Source organism: Aulonocara stuartgranti, assembly GCF_965226115.1.
Source record: "Aulonocara stuartgranti genome assembly, chromosome: 15".
In the NCBI taxonomy this organism is placed as follows: domain Eukaryota; kingdom Metazoa; phylum Chordata; class Actinopteri; order Cichliformes; family Cichlidae; genus Aulonocara; species Aulonocara stuartgranti.
Window position 1 is genome coordinate 9,162,255 of NC_138951.1, and position 22,291 is coordinate 9,184,545.

At 40.0% G+C, this 22,291-nt stretch overlaps 2 protein-coding genes across 6 annotated transcripts in view; one reads left to right on the forward strand and one right to left on the reverse strand.

The window, feature by feature from the left end:
* The first annotated feature begins 450 nt into the window (after nt 1-450).
* nme6 (NME/NM23 nucleoside diphosphate kinase 6) lies at nt 451-5,777 on the forward strand. 2 transcript variants are annotated; one of them, XM_082505491.1, is made up of 6 exons: nt 451-739; nt 975-1,077; nt 2,564-2,666; nt 2,893-2,932; nt 3,587-3,747; nt 4,872-5,777. In XM_082505491.1, exons 2-6 carry the CDS (start codon nt 985-987, stop codon nt 4,976-4,978), a joined length of 504 nt encoding a protein of 167 aa, XP_082361617.1. In that variant the 5' UTR covers nt 451-739; nt 975-984; the 3' UTR covers nt 4,979-5,777. The 2 variants fall into 2 exon arrangements, with proteins under 2 accessions (XP_082361617.1, XP_082361616.1); XM_082505490.1 differs by having other exon boundaries at nt 4,827-5,769.
* Nucleotides 5,778-5,792: 15 nt separating this feature from the next.
* Nucleotides 5,793-22,291, reverse strand: part of baalcb (BAALC binder of MAP3K1 and KLF4 b) — a 47,836-nt gene continuing 31,337 nt past the window's right edge. The window contains exons 1-5 of one of the 4 annotated variants that reach the window (XM_082505494.1): nt 9,947-10,142; nt 9,249-9,424; nt 8,792-9,005; nt 7,355-7,554; nt 5,793-5,963 (exon numbers count right to left, since the gene is read on the reverse strand). In XM_082505494.1, coding sequence (XP_082361620.1) covers nt 5,799-5,963; nt 7,355-7,554; nt 8,792-8,972 — 546 coding nt within the window. In that variant the 5' untranslated portion in view covers nt 8,973-9,005; nt 9,249-9,424; nt 9,947-10,142 and the 3' untranslated portion in view covers nt 5,793-5,798. Of the gene's footprint in view, nt 5,964-7,354; nt 7,555-8,791; nt 9,006-9,248; nt 9,425-9,893; nt 10,143-22,291 lie in introns of those variants that run through there. The other 3 variants (XM_082505493.1, XM_082505492.1, XM_082505495.1) reach the window with 3 other exon arrangements.

Below are 22,291 nucleotides of genomic sequence, written 5' to 3' on the forward strand. Positions count from 1 at the left end.
CTGTACATTAACAATACTCAGGCATGCTGTGACTTTTTTGCAATGCTTAGTTGGTACTAAAGTTTTCCAAGAAAATATCTCCCACATCATTATACTGTTTCCACTGAACAGTTTATATAAAGAATTATGGATCCATGCTTTTGTGTAATTTACATCAAATTCTGACACTGCCTTCTGACCAGATGACATTTTTCCATTTTCCTAGCGTTCCAATACGGGAACAATAGGAAAGTATTTGTCTCATTCCACTGCCAAATGCAATAATAAGTGCAGTATTTATATATGGAATCTCAGTATGCCAGTACCTACGTGTAGTTACGTTCCTATTCTACATACACATTTTGTGGAAATCAAGAAAAATAATCCCAAAAAGCTTCTATTAGAACTAAAATTTATAAGACATGAAATCTATGTTTTTACTTCTTCTCGCGGGGGAACAAACTCTGCTGGCACTGTTTCTGGGGACCCTTTTTACGAACGGACAGACCAAACAACGACTCGTTCAGCTAATTTTCACATTTTTAGCATTGTTTTTGGTGTAATTGGACAAGCAAGGATGCAGACTATATTCACACGCTACAGTTGTAGATAACCGCTAACTCCACAAAAATTACGCGTTTTTATTTGCAACAGTATTTGCACAGCGTTTTTATTTAACAGTATGTCGGCGGCCGTTTCTGCTCTGCTCCCCGTTACAAACTGATTGTTTTTTCTTTTTTGGACAGAAGTCACAACAGAGGTTAGTGTCAGTCACGAACTTAGCACTGATGGGTTGGAAACTGTCACGCAGAAAATCTTCGTATTTTTATTAACTTTATATGATTTATATTAATGGTAAATTAACGATAAAAAAAAATCGAAAAAGAAGTCGCATCTTCGTTGCTTGTGGTGTTTGTTTTGTATTAATTTAACTAAAAATGTAAGTACTTTTAGGCGAGTTGGATCTTATCATTGAGGGCGTATTTTCTGTTCAGTCTTTAGATAATGTTGCTGACAAGTACTCGCCTGTCCAAAGTGCTGCAGCTCACCCTGGCGGTCATCAAACCAGATGCTGTGGCTCATCCTTTGATGCTAGAGGTAAGCTGCCCTGATGTTTAAGTTACAGAGTTTAAGACCTAAGATTACACAGTTGAAGTTGTAGTCTGAAAGCTACAGACTACCACAGATTCAACAAGGTGCTGCAAACATTCTTCTGAGATTTTGGTTGATATTGACATAATGGCATCACACAGTTGCTGCAGATTTGTTGGCTGTACATTCATGATGAGACTCTCTTGTTCCCACACATCCCAAAGGTTCTCTATTGGATTGAGCTCTGGTGACTGATCTGTGGAGGCCATTTGAGTGCCGTTATCTCATTGTCTATGTTCAAGAAACCAGTTTGAGATATTTTGAGCTTTCTGACAGTTGTAATACTCAGACAGGTTGTGGCATTTAAGTGTTGTTCAACTGGTACTAAAAGTGTTCCAAGAAAATCTCCATCATTACACAACCACCATCAGCCTAAACTATTTATACAAGGCAGGATGCATCCCTGCTTTAATGTTGTTTACACAAAATTCTGACTCTACCATCCAAATGTTACAGTAGAAATGGAGACTCATCAGAACCTGATAACATTTTCCACTCTTCTGTTGTCCAGTTAAGGTGAGCCTGTGTGAATTGTGGAGTCAGTTTCCTGTTCTGTGCTGACAGGACTGGCACCCAGTGTTTTCCTTTTGCTCATGTAGCCCATTTGCTTCAAGGTTCAACATGTTGAGAAATTCTCTTGTGCAGACCTTGGTTGTAATGGGCGATTGTTTGAGTCACCGTTGCCTTCCTATTAGCTCAAAGCAGTCTGGCCATCCTTCTCTGACCTCAGGCCCCAACAAGTAGATCATCGATTTCTGAAATACATCTATTCTGATGGTCTGTTTGAAGTTCAGCAGGTTGTTTTCATCATGCCTACATGTCTATTAACTTGCTGCCATGTGATTGGCTGATTTGATGAATGAGCAGTTGAACAGCTGTACCTAATAAAATGACCAGTGAATGTTATTTTCATTTTTCAAGATTTCAAACATTTGTTGCTCTTTCTCAGGGCGTAACAGTTTGCATGGTGTGATTTAAATACTGTGTTCCTTATTTGTTTAATCTATAAAGATTAGTTTTTGGAATTAATGAAGCATAAATGAACATATCTTTCCGTTTAATTGCTTTTTTTTTTAACCCACTGTCAAATAAAACAGCAATTAATTAATTGATGTTTTCTGTTCTGATATCAATTTTATCGAGTGGTAAAGAAGCATTTGCTCACCTCACAGACCTGGACGCTTCAAAATCATAGCAGCTGTGTCTATCATAAAATATTCCATCAGTGATAGGTTTAATTTCACTTGTTAATGTGCATTACTTTATTGTCATCTCAAGTTAAAGCACAAGAGGATGACCTTTTGAAGCAGAGCTGTCAATTTTTAACTTTTTCTCTGCAAAAAAATCTACACACAGGAAAAAGCATCTAAAGTTGATCCAGTCATGTTTTGATGCAACTTGGAGGACAAACATCGTGATTTCTGTCTTTCAGGCTCTTCACCAGAGAATTCTAGACAACAACTTTGGGATTGTTAGATGCAAAGATCTGGTCTGGAGACGACAGGACTCTGAGAGGTTTTATGCTGAACATTCAGGTTTGGAAACAATTCATTTGTGTTTAAGCTTTACTTAAAAATACTGCTGTAGTATATGATGTACCCAAATAAATGAGTCAGCAGCCTATTTTAGCAGGGTGCACTGTATGTATGACAGTTAAAAGAAATAAATGTCTTGTCAAATGAAGGATAGCTGATTTCTCCTTTTTGTTATTGAAGGTCTTTATTCTTTCTTTCTTTATTATTTCTGTTTTACAAATCTCAGGGAGATTCTTCTATCAAAGACTTGTTGAATTCATGTCAAGGTAAGCCTCCATGCTTATATCATGGACAGATTTCGTTGACTCCATGTGATTGAGTTACAATTTTATGTGTTTGGATGATTGTTGTTGGGTGTTGTATTTTAAATGGAATAATGGATGGAGAGCCATCAGCACCTCTGCTGATAGCACTCCAATTTCATGCTCAGTAAGGCACCAGTAAACGATTTTCCCAAAACAGGACAACAGGAGTTTCAGTTATCTGTGTTTAGAACACAATTCCCTGGTGCAGTAGCCTAAATATCGCTATGCAGACCACTCACAATAGGTCCTCCTGCTGCGAGCCTCCATTGGATTGTTAAAGGCGTTTGTAATTACTTTGTCTTTTTTTTTTTGTCTGCTCACAGCAGTGAAGCAGTAGTTGCTACAGCAACCCTTCTCTGACTGCTGCTATTGATATCGCAAACATAAGAAGCATCTTCAAGTGTGTCAGCCAGTCAAGCTTGATGCCGCACCAGCTGGCATTGTTTAGCTAAAACGGATTTATTTATGGCTGAACTGTCTTCCCAGGAGGTCCTGGGGGTGAATAGATTAGATTTGTATGAAGAGTGTTTTTTTTTTTTTTTTTGGTCTGTTATCTAGAAAACATCAGCAGTGTTCAAAGTCAGATTCATGACTGCTGTGGAAATTTGTCCTCAGTGGGCCAATGCGAGCGTACATTTTAGCCAGGGAGGATGCCATAAGCCACTGGAGAGAACTGATGGGGCCGACCAAAGTGTTCAGAGCCAGATTCAACTCGCCTGCTTCCATCAGGGGCCAGTTTGGACTCACAGACACAAGGAACACAACTCATGGCTCAGGTAAAAAAGCTCCCAAGCTTCATAATGCTAAAAAAATGATAACAAAATGATATGCGTAATGTTAATAATCTATTATTGTGAATATATTATCTTAAACATATGCAAGAGGTAATAGTGGGGCGATCGTGGCTCAAAGAGTTGGTGGTTCGTCTTGTAACCGGAAGGTTGCCGGTTCGAGCCCCGGCTCGGACAGTCTCGGTCGTTGTGTCCTTGGGCAAGACACTTCACCTACCGCCTACTGGTGATGGCCAGAGGGGCAATGGCGCGATATGGCAGCCTCGCTTCTGTCAGTCTGCCCCAGGGCAGCTGTGGCTACAACTGTAGCTGCCTCCACCAGTGTGTGAATGTGAGAGTGAATGAATAGTGGAATTGTAAAGCGCTTTGAGGGCCCCAAAAAGCGCTATATAAATGCAATCCATTATTATTATAACTATATATAACTTTACACATGACTCAATTTCACATCTTTTAAAGCCCATCAGTTTCTATAATGGTGTTTGGTGTCATTGGGCAGAATAGGCATAGTCTGTGCAAAACCCTCCTCTTTTCTTTTTGTTTCACTAGAAAATTGGGAAATGGGTACAATGATTTATTGAAATGTGCAAACATGCATGAAAATAAAAGGCAAAAACAGCTTTCTGTAGTTTCAGGAATAGTTCTCCAGGCTTTTTGAAGGACATGAAAAAACAAACAAAACATTCTTCAGAAGATGGTCAGGTAGAAGGACTGGACTGAAAATGAGGGAACAGCAGAAATCATGGAGAGCTATTTCTATTATAAGATTTATTATAAGTCTGGCTTATTTGGGAAAAAACTATAAAGAATTGAAGGCTCAAGACTTTTGCACAGTATTGTACATTTATATTTTGAACATGTGACAAGTAGTATTGCTGCATGAAAATGTAAGAAATGTTTAAGATTTGCGTTTATTTTCATAGCAGATCTTGGAATCCATCTTAATATTTTATAGTAACGTGTCTTTCTGGTTGCACATAAATGACATTTTTAGACCAATTAAAAAGAAGCCTGTAATTACTATGCAAATTTTTGATTTTCCATTCTGTTATTGTTTTCTGTAGATTCTCTTGAGTCGGCTCAAAGAGAGATTACTTTCTTCTTCCCAGACTTCTGTGCAGACGAGTGGATGAAAAAGGAGGAGCCATTGTTTAGATCAGGGCAGATCCGTTATGACCATCAAAACCAGATTCACACACTTTCATTGTCAAGCTGACACCAGATCAGCTCAACGCTGTCAACATCATCAGTATAAAGACTATTACTGTTGATCTATTGCTCACATATATACAGAGGTACCTCAGCTGAAGGCCACATGATTACCTGATTGTCTTTGAGCATGCCAAATGAGTTCATTTTAAAAGGACAGTACATTTCGGTGTGTAATTTATTATCATTAGAAAACACAAATAACGACAGAATTTTAAAAAGTAACCTCAATATCTTACAAAACACGATGCTGTTCATGAGCGCTTTTTCTTTTTTATTATCACAAACCTCCGTCCAGGCTTCACTGTAAATAGTGCAATCGTCACAGTCAGTTTCCTGAGCCTTTTGCTTTGTAGGACAGCAGCGACTACAAATGGTGCATCAATGCCAAGTAACAAAACTATGAAACATTTATATCATATTAAATAATATTGCAGTAATAGTTTTACACCTATGTTAATGTTCAACCACATCTTAAAATGTGAAAATACTCTGGATTAAACTATTTTCGAGTTCAGTGCTAAGCAATGATTTCTTTACACTGATGTGGAAACAAGCTGTCAGCTGTAATATACTACAATTGCTTTTAATATGACATTCGCTGTAACATACCACGTTTTGTTTTGCCTGTTACCCCATGCTTGTTTGATCAAATGTCTCTTGTAAAAGTCTCCAACATGTCAGTAAAACATACATCGTAAAGTATTAAATGCACTAGAAATCTGATTTTTGTGCTTTCGACACCTGTCAGACCACAAAACCTGTTCGATTTCTTTCACAGTCATAATTATTTTCATTTTTTGGCTTCTTCCAATGTCCCCCTGCACTCAGGCGTTTTGTGTCGCCACCTGTTTGATAGCTTCCACTGGTTTCATGACCTCATATGTCGTGAGGGACTTCTTCACCTTCCCGTTCTTGTCCACCTGGTGGATGCTCTGGGTGACTGTAATGGTCACCTGCTTGGTCGACATCCGATTGTCCTGCCATTTTGTCTGTTAATGGAGAATAAATGGACAATAAAAAATAATAAAAAACACTGAAATACTGACAGTGTGGTAAATATTCTTCCTGGGGTCCTACACACTCAAGCCAACATCAACAACATGTCAGTGTAAAACAAGCCAATTCTGCTTATACAGACAGCACTGAATTTCGCAGAACATAAAACTAGTTTATAAAAGGACACCAAAAGAAGCAATAGTCAACATCTGCATTACTTCATTGCATCCAAGTGACTTCTTCAGTCTCAGCTGACTGCAGGTTACCCCAACCTTATAAACAGTACATTTGCACAGTAACTGAAAACAGCCCACTGAATGAACAATAGGTTGACAGGTCAGTTCCTTGATCATTAATATGCAAATTGTCATGACCATTGATAAACAACCATTGATCAAAGACCATTGGTCAATGGCCATAAGTATCATTCACAGAGAGTTGGGGAATGGCTGCCATCACAGCATTGTAAGATGGTGAAAGATGTACCCTTTGGCCCCCTCCTCGATTCATAGATGGTCTTTCCCTTTTCACGTTATGTCTCTGTCTTCATGTCTTAACAAATATTTTAATTCATCTTTAGTACTCTGTTGCATAATATAAACTGGTAAGGAGTTCTATCCTATCATAGTTCTGTAAATTGTTTTCTGTGTGCACTTTTTAAAATTTCTTTTGATGAAGCACTCAACCAGATTACACTTCAGTAATCAAACTGCGACAGAACAAATTGATTTAAAACATGTTTTATAGCCTCTGATGTCATTAATGTTTAAACCACACCACTGACAGACCTCTACCTATATTACTTATTAAATTATAATATCAGTATGTTTCGACCATGTTAATTTACAATCCACTGTTCTACCTAATCAGTTTCTCTCCTGGTCTGCAACTGTTCCATGGGAATATTATTATTACCTAAGCTTAAGTATTTGTTTTGTTTTTGGTTGATACCTGCATTACCATACACTTTGGTTTGCTAACATTAAACATCAGTTTATTATCTTTCATCCAATTTTCTACTGCCTTCAAATATCTAACATATCAATTGAGATATTAAAATTTTTAAAAAAGAATCGTTAATAAAATCCAAAACTAACAGTGGTCCCAAACAGGTACCTTGAGGCACTCCACACATCACATTTCTTGTCTTTGACATACTATTAAAATAAATGGTCTGCCTGTGATTTGTCAGATAGCTTTCTAACAAATTTCAATGACATGCTTGCAAAATCTTAGAAGTGATTGTATGAATGTGTTTAGCTCCAAATGTGAAACGAAATGTTTGATGCGCCACACCTTAGATGTAGGTCAGTATTGCAGGGAAAAAAAGGTGCTGTGAGCTGTCTCGAGCACATTTAAACACATTACAGAAGGAAAGGCTTACAATCTCTTCAGTGTGCAAAACACTTCTGCGCTGCACTGTGGTTCCAGAAGAAGGCATCGTCGTGTCCTGCCGCGGAGAGCCCAGTGCTGTTGGTGTGCTGCTGGGCTTCACATCGTTCAGGCTGGCTTCAGACATGGCCGAGCAGACCTTTAGGTAGGCCTGAGCCGGTGGCGGGAGGCCGTCTTCAAAGAAATCTGGAACTGTAAAGATGTAGAGGTTCAGCTATGTCTGCTTATGTGTTTGTAGCTTTTATACATTTCTATGAATTTTCGTTTTTTTTCTCTTGAAGTTAATCAATTTCAGCTTGATAAGATAACCGCTATGCCACAATTAGCTTCTGTTAGAAGTCATCGGTAAATGAAACGGTAGCGATTACATATTGACAACTTAGTTGTCTTACACTGAACCAACTTGATGGTACTGTGGAGGCGTGAGCTGTGATCAGTTATTCGCAGGTAGTCGATGTTTGCATTTTACAGATGTGTGTACACCTCATCTCCTCGTTAATGTGTGACCATGTGTCTAATGATGACAGATGACATATGGTGCAGGTTGGACAAAACCAAAACACGAAATGAGGACATTTTAATGAATATTTTCTCTAGACATACTGAACCACAACTTATTATGATTATTGTCATAAAAATCTGTTTGGTTCCCAGCTGCTGATTAATTTAGCCAATTTTGGGTCTGTTTTATCTCTCCACATTGAAGCTCAAGTCAATTTGCCTTCACAATTACATCAAGGCTCCTCACCCTGCATTCACTCATGCCTGTATCTGTTGCCATGAGAGCTGAGCCCTGTTTGAGCACAGTGGCTTTTGAAGCAGCCTATCATCCCCATTTACTGACTCATCTCCCCTTGGCTTCAAAGAAAAGAAGAGGATCCATCTAAGAGATTTATCTGTTTCTGATGTCCTGACCTGTATGTAGAGGCACATACAACTAACTGCACACTAGAAGAACAAAGGTCTCTAAAGTGGATACTTCCTCTGTCACTCATGTTTCTGTTTTCTTTCTTCTGCATAATGGATTCTTGTTGAAATCAGGCATGCCATCAGCACAGCCCTTGACATGAAGAGATGGTCCACTCCGCTTTGATAGAAAGAGTGTAAAGAATGGGCAAGTCATTGCTAGTATGTTCAAATTATTTACAGCAGTGAGATTTTAAAGGATGTACCTTACTCATGTAAAACGGCAGTAGAACAATAACATTAGAAACTATGGATTGATGCAAAAACAAACAGATTTAAAATCATCTGTTACAGATATATTAAATTCTGATGGGGAAGCCTCCCACCCCCCTTTATATTTCTTCATACAGTAATCAAGGATATTTCTTTTCAGCAGGTTAAATTAATGCCTGCTCCGGTTAAGAGATTAATTCAGTATTCATTCACCCATCTGCTCAGCCATACAGTAATTCATTCTTCTTACCAGGGCTGATTGTTTTCTCAGAAGTGAAGCCAGCCTCTGAGTTCTCAGAGGGGATGCTCTGGATGGATGACAAGGGGATATCTGTGTCTGTGCTCGTCAGCCATGTCGACTCCGTCTCTTTTGTCCAGCTCTCCAGGTAGCGAGGCTCCAAAGCGTCAGTTCTGCTGCCCCCACAGCCCATGACTCTTCACTTCCCAGCTCAAAAAGATTCACACTGGAAGTGATTTGAATCACAGGAAACTGTGATGTTAAGTGTGTGTCTACTGATCCAGTTCTTTACACGACATGCACTGCAAAACAATCTAAATGACTTAAAAATGATGAGATAATTACTCAGTGTGCCTGCTGTGCACTGTTTGTGAACAACCAGACCTCTGCAACACAGGAGTCATCCAAATACACTTATTTATGCACGTTATTCTCTCATATGAGAGATATGACACAAACACATACTTACAGCACAGCACACAGCTGTGGGAGAAGCTGAGGGCCCTCATACAGTTAGTATGCATCAACTTCTATCCTTCAGAGAGCAGATTATGTGGTCCCACCCTCTGTTAACTCAGCTATGTTTAGGTTTGTTTATGCAGCATCTTCTGATTATTAAGTAGACCAGGGAGACCATGTTCAAATCTACAGGAGAGAGATGAGAGAAGTTATTGAAATGTGTGTTTTTCTATCTGTCTACGTATTGCAAAATCAAGTCTTCCTCAAATTGCATGTAAATAAATTCTCGGTTTCACTGATTGTCAGACACTGAATTAGCCGTTCGCAGTCAGGCCTTCGGGCTCTTTATACCGTCCTGTTTAACTTATTTAGCCCTCCCCCCCTTCAGATCATGTAGGTGGAGAGCGCTGCTGTAAAGCCATAAAGTCGCATATAGGCTGTTAAATAAGCGAAGAAAAACACATAAATCATAGTATATGGATCTGTCAGCTGGCGATACATAGGCAGCTTTCGCGTCACTGTCATCGTCACAGGCCATAGGAAAAAAATATCAACACTGCCGTGAAATACATAAACAGAAAGACGAGATGTAAATATGTATGACGGAAACGCGAATGGCGCTGTAATGCAGATGAATCAAACACCGGACACTAACACAGATGATCTCTGAAGGCTTACGGATGCTGGAAAGTCGGGTTTTTGTCTTGCCTCGGTGCTTTTCCAGTGTGTCGTCTGCCAGTCAAACCAGTAACACACTGTTAATAATAATAATAATTATACTAGCGACACGAGCACAGCCGGTAGCACACTGCGCGTCCGCACGCTGCTGCACCACCAGCCTCTTCATTCATCCTCCTGTAAACACACTGAACGGCGGATCTGTGGCGGAGCGGTGTATGTTAGAGCGTCCATCCTCTTGTCCTGAGGATGAGGGGGTGTACTTGAATTCAAGCAGAAAAAAAAATCAAAGTATTACCTCAGCTGTTGCCAGGTAAACTTCAAAATAAAATAACGGTCCTCTGCGAGCGTTGATTGACTTTTGTTTGATAACCGCGAACTGAGTTGCACTTTATTTATTTCATTTCATATTTTATGACAGTATCTGATTCCAAATTTCTTGTCTATGCGGCCTTTAAAAAACGTGTTTACAGTCCTGACATAAAAACTACTACTTCTACTATCTGAACACACCACAGACTGAACCTTGAAGCAGTCTGTGGTGAGGATGAGGGGGCTACAGCAGCAGTAGACCGCAATGGGTCCCACTCCTGAGAAAAGGAAGCGGAGATAGTCAGGCGGTTCTGAAAATGTTGTAAGGGCTGTTAGGGAAGATCAAATGTTATAACATATGTGAAACTATATACTTTAGGCATCTAAGTAGCAATAGTTTTGTGGTAGTAAGAGATGCTCTTCTGCAGACCTTGGTTCCGGTGAGTTGTTATTTGAGCTGCTGTTCCCTTCCTATCAGATTGAAGCAGTCTGGTTATTCTCCTCTGACTTCTGACATCAACAATTTTTTTCCGACAAAAACTTTCATAAATACATGACAGTCTGGGCAATGAGCAACAGAAAATTTTATGTAATTTTACACAATTAGCAGGTAGAAAAACTGAGACATGCTGCTGAAATTGCTCTTTAGATCTGTATGTGGGAAAATCCTAGTTAATCAGCAGTTCTTCAAGTACTCAGACCAGCATGTCTGGCACCAACAACCATTCTGGTTTGAACCTCATCTTGACCACTTCTACAAGTCAGGCAGAGACACCATGGTTAGCCTCATAGCAAGAACCTTTCTGGGTTTGAATCCACCATCTGGCCAATGCCTTTCTTTGCGGGGTTTGCATGTTCTCCACGTGTCTGTGTCAGTTCTCTCTGGGTTCTCTGTCTTCCTTCCACAGTGTAAAAACAGGCAGTTAGTGGGGTTAGGTTCCATCCATCCATCCATCCTCATCCGCTTTATCCGAGGCCGGGTCGCGGGGGCAGCAGCCTAAGCAAAGAGGCCCAGACCTCCCTCTCCCCAGCCACCTCCTCCAGCTTATCCGGGGGAACACCAAGGCGTTCCCAGGCCAGCCGAGAGATATAATCTCTCCAGCGTGTCCTGGGTCTGCCCCGGGGCCTCCTCCCGGTGGGACATGCCTGGAACACCTCACCCAGGAGGCGCCCAGGGGGCATCCTTGTCAGATGCCCGAACCACCTCAGCTGGCTCCTTTCGATGTGGAGCAGCAGCGGCTCTACTCTGAGCCCCTCCCGGATGGCCGAACTTCTCACCCTATCTCTAAGGGAGAGGCCAGCCACCCTTCGGAGGAAGCTCATTTCCTCCACTTGTATCCGCAATCTCGTTTTTTCAGTCAATACCCACAGCTCGTGGCCATAGGTGAGGGTAGGGACGTAGATCGACCGGTAAATTGAGAGCTTTGCTTTTACACTCAGCTCTCTCTTCCCTGGTAATTCTAAATTGCCCATTGGTGTGAATGCGAGTGTGAATGGTTGTGTGTCTCTCTGTGTAAGCCCTGCAACAGACTGGGGACCCTGTCTAGGGTTTACTCTGCCTCTCGCCTTATGGTAGGTGGGATAGACTCCAGTCCCCCAACCCTGAATTGGCTAAGCGGAAAAGAACAGATGGATGGATAAATGCACTGAGTTCCAGTGGTTCTCTACACTGACACGTCAAAACATCCTGTGCACAAAAACACCCTGTAAACATTTAAATATGCTACTTCAGTAGTGCTTCAGTATTGAAGCTTCCCTTTACAATAGAAAGGCCCCTTCTCTCTCAAATCTGCATTTCACTGATTGCTTGTGAAACTCCTCAGTTGGCTGCAAAGTGCACATTCATCACACTTCTGTGCTGCGGTTCCACAATGAATTGAATGAACAATAAACAGCATCCCTCTTTGTGCTTTACTGCAGAGAGAACACTACAGGTCTGCTTGTGGAAATAGAGGTCATTTATTCCTGACATATCTGCTGCCAATAAAGCACACTGCAAAAAACCAAAAAAAAAAAAAAACCCAACAAAAAACACGCACACACACAAACAAAGAATGGAGCTCAGACTGTAAAACCAATTCACTAATGTGATAGTTCGACATTTGTTCCTGTCAGAAAGAAAAGATTTAATGTGCAACATCATATGGTCTATGCCCCGGTCAGTTAGTGATGACTGCTCACAGTACTGCAGATGAGGTCCTTTAGATTACAAAGACTTGGCGGGATACACCAAACTTCTTAAAATACAGGGGCAAACAGAAAACTCGTCATTGTTCACTTTTTCATGTTGAGGAAGCTCACCGTGAGCAGCTCTCACACACCTGACCACCCTCCTACACACAGGTGCATTAGACCAAAAGCAGAACACACATTTCACCTCTGGCTTTACTTTGGGGATTTACCAAACTGCCAGTTGCCCTTTAAATACACAATAAACCATTAATTTGTGCAGATCTGGCTGATCCTGAGCCAAATCACATCTCCATGACTTCCTGTGCTCATTCCCCTGTCACCTGGCAAATAAATCTTGCTTCCTGTGGACAGCCTTGTCAATATGAAGCCGGACAGCTTTGATTTGTATGTCCTGAGCCTCTGTCCTATTGGACTACTGGTCAATAGGCCTGTCTTCCCATTACCCTGGTGATTAATGTGGCACACGGCCAAATGCTACACAGGAGTAAATTATTCCAGCAACAAACAAAGATCCATGCAACAGCCTTTTATTTTAACAGTGAGCAAGTCTATGATACACTGTAATGAGTAACATTTTACATTTAAAATATGCATGGTGCATATGAAACATGTCCAAGGTGTCAAATAATGACATAAGTTTCAGATAGATTTTTAAACTGCTGTTCAAAACTTCTATTTACGAAGGGCAGCCAATCAAAAGGAAAGAGAAGGCATCATTAAAAGGAAGAATGCCAAAAACTACTTGTTTTCAGCTGGGGACAAACTGAGGAGGGGCTGTACCAAAGCCCCTGTGGAAGATCGATCATTTTGAATTTTGAATCATGCAAAGCTAATCTAATAAAGTCCAAGAATATTAAAACAATTGAGCTGTAAAGGTCCACTTTAAAAAGTTATTTCTTATAAAGCAGCTGCTAAAGTTCAGCAATTGTTAAATGCATGACACTCAAGATAAGAAGTGAGTTGTCATATTCCCTTTAAATTTATGTACAGTCTGTATGTGTCAAACCTCTCCCTTGTGTTTCCAGCTGGGTTTTGTTGATAGCAAAAATGTGCACTCTCCACTGATTTGCTAAAGTTTCTGTGAGAAAGAAAAGAACTTTTTCTGGCAAATTCAGTTAGGCAAGGGAGTAAATGAGCCTATGTGCAACAGTGAAGCGGCCAAATCCCAACTTTCACTGGGATTTTAGTGAGACAGCCAGTGTGTTACAGCACAGGAAAACTAATTAGGAAGCTTAGAATTTAGGGTGGGAAAAAACATGGTTTTGCAATCAGATTAGCTGCAATGATGATCAAAGGTATGCCATATTGTTCTAAAACTTAAAACTTTTAGAGTTTCAATTCTTTAAATTAACATCACTTGGAAAAACAAAACCCTTTGGGAGGGACACTGAGATGTTATCATGTCCGCTTGTCTGGATTCCATCAGCAAATTGTTGATACTGGAGCTGCCAGCGGCACAAAGAGCAGCTTATCCAGATTGAGGTTTGCCTCGAGGTTGTGGTTCATCGGCATCAATCACATCTCGGGGCTTTTTTCTGGCACAGACGCGCCTCCTCTCCTCAGACCGGCAGCGCCAGTCTCCTCCTCTCATGAGACGCTTTGCCAGAGATCTCTCCAGAGGTTGTGTTCTTTCAATCCATCACAATCTCAGCGAACATGGCACCTTTTCATTAGTGCAAAGTGTTCCAGAGCAGAGGAACGACCACTGCCCCGAATAAGCATGCGTGGCTAAAATGAAAGTATTTACTCAGTCAGTGTAATGAGCTGTGGATGGGTTTATTTACACAGGGCCGCGAGGGCTCAACGCAACACTTCTGAAAGATTGTCAAAAATTAGTAACAAATCTGTTTCCAGCTTAGTCTTTTTATTAAAGGAGAAATTACTTCTGGACTGTGTCCTAATAGAGCCAGGCGAAAGAAACCACACAGGACAGCTTCTTTAAATAGCTCTATATCCTCCTTCCTATTAAAAAATTCTAATCTGGGAACATGCTGTATAAATTAATGTATTTCACCATATCTTGATGAAATGGCTTTTTATCCTATTTAATTACCTAAGTAGCATGAAAAAAAAAAACACTGTGCTGCAATTCCTGTGCAGCACTAAAAGTCATGTTTGCCCTAAAAATGATTCATATTGGCTCCATAAAAACCTCATTCTCCATGACTGATTTATGTAATTTCAGTTACTGTCATTTTACATTATCAGGAGGAAGAGCTAAAATTGATCTTTAGCCACTCCTCTGGCCCCAATTGATATTTCCGCCTTTTTAATTTCTGGCGAGGGCTGGCTCATAAACGCAGCCTTTGCACTTTATGTGCTCCATTCGTTTTATCCTGCTAAACACACAACTCTAATCCTATCAAAGGCAAAGAATATTCCAGAAAGGCCAATAGTGGAGCCTTAAGAAGCGAGAGAGCCGAGCATTAGTATTCATGGAATTTCTTTGGCGAGAACCTAGTTTTTAGGGAAAATTATCTCATGAAGGTGATGGAGCTTACATAAACAAATGGCAGGAGCACCCCCCCTAACAAAAAAAAAGTCTGGAGGTCAGCTAAACTCTATCCAGTGACTATTTTGTGGTGAAAATCTTAATACCAGTGTGGATATGTATGTAGGAGTTTTAGAGACGACCATCTGGACCACCAGATCCTGCTGAAGGGTCCCTCCCAAATGCTGCGTAGAAATCAAATGGACGCGTAGAGTTCATCGCTGTCCTAACTGTGGGTTTTTTAATTTCATAGTGTAGTGGTTTACACATTAACCTAACAAGCAAAAGATCCCCTGTTTGATCCCAGGAAGAGATACAAATCCCGTTTGGGATGTAGCAGGAAAGGCGTGAAGAAGACAAATCAAATATGTGGACCTAACTGCTGTGGTGACTCCTTGCTAATAAGGGAGCAGCTGAAAGTTCAACATTGTATTGAAATGCCACGCATTGTATTTACTGTTACTGTCAAGTGAAGATGTGACTTTTTTTGCCTTTTGTGCCTCATCAATAATTTATATTGACAAAACTGTTTTACCTGATTATGTAATAAACTTAGCCAACAAAGAAAAAGCCAAATATTTTCTTTACCCTTTGCCAAAAATAATGTAAAACCCCCTTTATAATAAATTTAAGCTGAGTAAATGAGTTCAGAAAGCATGAGAGAAGTAGGTGGGCTGCAAAGTATTTTACTCTATATGTTAAGCATCCTAGTTTTTTTCATTCCAAACTCACAACAGAATACAAAGAAAAACCTCTGAGATTTGCTCATGGTACAAACTGTTGGAGCCTTACAGCAGTTAAAATATTCTCTAAATGTTGTGTTATGAGAGACACAACATAAGTGTTTAGCAAAGGTTTTCCTTTAAGGAGCTATAATAAGCTCAAAAAACGTTTCAGAAATCACTGTGTCCCACTATATTCTGTAATATATGACTATATGATGGCTTTGGAAGACCAAAATCAATAGATGATCTTGTGCAGGCAGTGAGTCCTCAGAGCAATGCTGCAGCAGTTTTGCCTTTCGTGAAACAAAGAATATAAATTAATTGGCTTAAGAATGACACTAAAACTCATGTAATGGGAAAGAGGTCCTTAGGGGAGATGTGAAATAGTTCAGTAAATGTCAGGCTTACTCCCATTTCACATTCACAGCTTTGTATAAATTTAGTCTTATGTGTGGCAGCAGAACAGAGGGCGATGGGGTCATAATGAGTAGCCATTTACATTTTGAGTATCAAGAACAAATTCAGGTATCTTATGATGATGACAGTTTGACCTGCTGCAGGGAACCACACAGGGCAGGGATGTCAAACTCATTTCACATTGGGGCCACATTGCAGCACACTTTCATCTTAAGTTGGCTGAAACAGAAAAACTCTATTTTCTGTAATAGAGGTAATAGAAAAGAAGAAGTTACATTTATACAGTACGTCTCTGTTTTTCTATGTGGTGAAGAAATGCTGATGTAGTGAATGAAAAAAAATCTGTCAGCACAAATAAGTAGAAGAGTGAAATTACAAAAAAAGTTCTGTACCTCATTACCATCTCCTGCAATTACAGTTACAAGAGAGCAATTCATAGTTAATAAATTATAATTAAGAAATACTGGTGATATAGAAATGTCTATTATTGCTTATCTGTTACTTTGTTGCCATAGGAATGGCTATGGAGGAGGTCTGCCCTCCTTGACATTTTCTGGAGGTGTCCAATGGACCGGACTGGAGTTATATTTGGATTGGAGCTGGGCCGAACACGGTCCCCAGGCTTTATGTTTGATACCCTTAACATAGCATATTATTAGTAAGTTTGTTTGCATTTTTCCTGGTAAAATTTGATACTTTTTTCTTATGTGGAAGGACAGGTAACAGCACAATGCATAAATGTACCCCAATACCAACACCCTGCAAAGAAAGCTCCCAATCAAGTATAAGGCCAACATCTTGGTTCACCACTTTGATGTAACAAGAACTTTGTGATTCAAATGCACGGGCATGCAATGCAAAGGTTGTTCTGGGTTATCACTAACTGTGATGGATGGTGACAGTGAATTAAACCTGATTACCTTCCCATTCATTGACTGGCGTGCAGCTAATGCCTCTAAAAGCACGAGGACGTCTCTGAAAACAAAGGTGCGCTAGTTTGTGTGGGATCTCCACCAACAATTACACAGACCGGTATAATTCTGGAAGGCTATTTTGCTTTTTAATGGGAGTAATAAAGATACCGTGCGAAATGCATCAGCCTTGATTTAATTTTCCGCATTCGATTAGTTGCACGGCTATTATTTCACAGCCACGAGTGACATTTTGACAGTGTAATTTCTACCATTGTTTAAAAAGTGCCTTAGCAGTGTCAAGAGCCATCCGAAGCTAATGAGCCCGCGAGATAATTTGGGTAATTAGTCACTCTATACTGTTTGAGTGCAGAGCCGCTAATTACTTTGAGGAACGATAATGTGCCCTCAGGGGAGCAGTCAGACATTCGTAAAGTCAATGGTATCAGTCAAAGAGCTAATTTAGATTCATTTCTGATATTTTCATCCAAATGCATAAAATGAGCTGTGGATCTGTTTGTTTAAAATGTTACAGATATCCTCATTTAGAAACTATGACACATTAGTTCACATTACACAGCAGTAATATGAGTACACCAAAGAAGATCACCACCCATCTCCTGTCCGCTGACTATCTACCCCTTCTAATTAAATGGTGAGTGGTTGGCTGTGTTACAGTGATGACGAACTGCTGAGTCAGAGGATCATCCAGCAGCACTTGTGTGAGTCAGCTCATCTTAACTGGTTGTTTTTCAGATTTTCTTTTCATACCGAAGTGATACTTAAGCTCTGCTTGTATTATACAGTCTGCTTTCTCTGCATACCAACAATTTTCACCTTAATACAGAATCAATACATACCAAAATGAGTCCACATTACAGAAGTGTGTAGAACAATAAAAGAAGAGCAGGCGGTGCAGCAGATGGGATTGTTTCATACGCTGCTGATTCACGGTAATGGGAAGAGTGCACCTCCATGTCTTATAGCCTGATGCATGAGTCTCACAACTCAAACTGACAAGAGGACAGCGAGAAGAGAACATCTTATCATTATGGCTATTTCTTCCGAAAACCCGTTCCTATTTTTATTTAACCGAAGCTCCTGTTTGTTGTAGGTTTACACTGCTCGTTAGTCGCTGGACAAAATGATCTTAAAAGCAATCCTGATTTAAAAAAACAGAGGAATTAAACTTGTACAAAAGTGAGAGGAATGTATGTAAGAAGGATGAGAGAGACAAGGATGTGTTAGCCAAAAAAAGTGCACGTCTGAGATGATGCCCCTGCTAATCATGAAACTGTCAGAAAATAAATTTAAAGCGCAGGCAGACAAACTGGTCCACTGCTCTTATGTTTTATTATACATCACCACTGCTGAGGTGAGCTGCAGTGTGTATTTTTGCTGAAATGGGAGGAGCTCTGCTGCACGTTTGCTCTGAAATAATTTAAATAATTTCCCCCAGGGATCAATAAAGTATTCTGATTCTGATTCTGATTCTGATTCTGATTCTGAAAACACATAGAAGCTGCAGATTTATTTATTTTTGGATACTCAGTTACATAAACATATGTGTCACTCTGCAATCAATTTTAAAGCAGCACAAACTATGACGCGTGTTACTGTTTAAAAGGCCACATTAAACAGCTTTCCACTTTGAATGAGAATCCACATCAGTATCTTCTTGCACACGATCACAGAGTCACGGAGAACAACGAAAGACTTTTTGCACATTCTGGGCACCTCTTTGGCCTCAATGAACTATAAAACTGAGTTACAGCCAGCACTCTGATTGAGCCTCCTCTCTCTATGGCTGTTCACACTCACACATTTATCTGACGTGACATAAGCGCCAACCTTCAGCCGCTATGGCTGTGTTAGTGAGTGACTTTGTCAGTCATTTTGGCAGCCGCTATTGCTGATTCATGTCTCTGTCTTTCAGCAGAGCAGTTTGCACCCGCTGACAAAATCAAGTTACACGACATCAGTTCAATGACAGCTACCACTGCCTTTGGGCTTCATTTTAAAATTGTTCTTAATTGCAGGTGATGATCCTAATCGACCTGATGCTGACACATAGTTAGTCACCTGTGATGAAGTGCATCCCAAGTGGAAGATAATGACATTATTATTATGCTGGAGAATAATCACTTTTGGTTGGATATTTATCCAAAATTAAGAAAATTTAGGCAGGTACTCTTTAATGCATATGCAACATTTCTTTTGACATGTGAAAACAATGACAGACTAAATTTAACAAATCAGCTCATCAGATGATGGCTGACGTTTCTTATTTTGATCTGGAGCAAATCAGCTGATTGACTGATCAAATCTGCCATTATAGCATGACTGAAAGGCTAAACATCCACCTCTGACTCTGATCACATTACTAAGCCTTGAAAATTAGGAAAGTATTAAACAGTTGAAGAAGTGAATATTAATCCCAGATTATCTGCAATGACTGTTGAGATACTAGTCAATGAACAGCAGGATTAAGCGCAGAAAAAAACACAAAAAATACCCGAGTTGAACAGACAACATCCATTGAGGAGACACTTTATTAAGTATATTTTAAGTAGATCTTGCTAATACTGCGCTGGAACCCCTTTGGAGTTCAGGACTACCTTAAGTCTTCAGGGCATTGATTCAACTAAGTGTGAATTGTAGCCTTGGTTTTCTGTTCTTAGCTGATAGGAGTGCCACCCAGTGTGGTCTTCTGCTGCTACAGCAGAAGATGCTCTGCTGGATACCTTGGTTGTAATGAGTGGTTACCTGAGTTACTGTTAGTTTCCTATCAACGTAAAGGCTGTCTGACCAATCTCCTCTGACCTCTAGCATCAATAAGGCATTTTCGCCCAAAAAATGCTCACTGGATATTTTCTCTTTCTCATTCTCTGTAAAGCCAAGAGTTGGTTGTGTGGGAAAATCCCATCAGATTAACAATTTCTGAAAATCTCAAACCAGCTCGTCTGGTACAAACAACCATGCAACATTCAAAGACACTTAAATCCCTTTTCTTCCCCATTCTGATGCTCAGTTTGAACATCAAGAGGTTGTCTCGACCATTTCTGCATCACTAAATGCGTTGGGTTGCTGTGATATGATTGGTTCATTAGACATCCACATTGATGAGCAGTGGCTGGTGGCCAGAGACTGTGAGGTCAGTGATACAACTGTAGGCAGTGAATATTTCCCACTTCCACACACTTACCCATCTGGCTGAATAAAATTTTAATCATCCTCAATTATTACAGTGAGAGCTGAACACAAAGAAGGAACAATATGAAGACATGCTGAGCACAGTGCTGCATTTACCTATGATGACATCAGGTAAATCAGATGAATTTCTCCCAGTGAAATAAGCCTTGATGAGAAAAGCATATTGAAGTGGACTCTACATAATTAATTATAGACAAAGCTCATTATGATTCTTGAACATCTTTCGATATTCTTAAGGGAGGAAGTAGTAATGATAGTAGTAATTTCAGGAGCTGATGGAGCTCTACATTATGGTTCTGGGTGATAACACAGGTGTGTCAATGCTGACGTGCTCTTCAGATCAGACAGTGACTAATTCCACATAGATGCAGTTTCCATTTATCTTTCTGCTAAAGTTGCAGGCTCGTGTGCTTCTCGGAGAGCAAAGATGTGGAGGTGGGATGATAAATACAGCACAGTATGAGAAAGATGGATGATGCGTAAAACCTGAGGCTGTGAATTGTGTGACTGTGGAACAGGAACAGTGATTACAACCTTCAGACCTCACCCTGAACTCAGCTGTCCATCACGTCTGAAAACCATGGAAACGCTTCAGTGAGTGGGGCATCAGGTGGACCAAGGCTGTCTGTTCTTTTATCAAAAATCAGTTTAAGTTCATGTTATAGTTTCATTTGCCAAATACTTGGGAGGTTGAGTAAAATACAAATAGGCAAAAGACAAGAAAATGTCAATTGTTGAAGCTGATTTTGCTTTTTGAAAAATATAAGCTCATTGTGAATTTGATGCTTGCCCAAATATTTTCTATAGTGTTGAGACAGAGGCAGAGGTTTCAATTCCATCACCTCTTCTTTTCACTCTGTCTTTAAGGACCAATAGAACCAAATGGTTTCATTTTTTAAAATAAATTGTTTACCCATTTTTGCTTCATACAGGATTTTGGTTATGCTGCTTTGTTGTATTTTGTTTTATAATAAGTCAAATCAGAGTCAGGAAGTAAGTGTTTACCCAAAAGGCAGTTTTCTGCATGATGGCATATGTTGCTTCAAGGTCTGTATACAATATCACTTCACTGTCCACAGTGAAGTGAGTTTTACATCCCCATGAACCTAGAAGGTGTTGACCAAGAAAAATCAGTAAATCAAGCTTGATTGAAATTTGCAGCAGCCTGCATGGACAAGCTAAAGGCCTTCTGGAGAATTGTTTTATGACCAGATGAGACCAATATTGAGCTCTTAGGCCACAATGGAGGGTGAGGCTTTCAATCCCAAGAGCAATGTACCAGCTGTTAAGCATCGTGGTGGTAGCATCATGCTCTGGGGTTGCTTTGTTGCCTATGGTACTGGTACATTACACAAAGAGGATAGAAAAATGAAGAAGACTAGCTCCAAATTCTTCAACTTCACCTTAAAACAGCTAGATAGTGGAATCTTAAACAAAGTTGGGTTTTCCACCAGGACAGTTGGGTTGGGTTGGGTTTATATATATTTCAGCCTGTGTGCATACTTCTGAATGTGTAAATGCACTCTCACACCATTACAGAAGCTGAGTTTTGAAAAGTGTGTTGACAGCAAGCTGTATGGCTTTCTCCTATCTAGCTTCTTGTTTATTTTCCTTCTTGCTGAGCTGATGCAAAGGATTATATCTGATCTTAGGGGCCAAAGATCAGAGCCATGCAGTATTGATTTGTCTTTTTTTCTTGCATACAGAGATTTCTCTTGCATTCTTAAATTGCTGCACTGTTTGCCCAAACTGACTGCTTAGCCCCTGCCCATGATTACCCCCCAGATATCTCTGTGAATTTGAAGAACTAAAAGCGGTGGGTGAAACATCTCCAACAAGTCATATTCCTATGATTTGTTGGAGATACACTGCAGTGTTTAAACTGGACTTCTAAACAGACCATTTAAACTGATTTCATTTCTATTCCATATGCCATCTTGTATTTTAAAGTTTTATACTACAGAGAAACCCAAGCAGATAGTAGGAGTGTGTGAGCTATAAATTGGCTTGTACTACACTATGCCGAGTGCTGCAGACCTCTGATGAATAAGATTTCTTTTCTGTTAGTTCTGATTTTCTGCTCTGTTTGAATAATGTCAATAGTTCCAGAGCA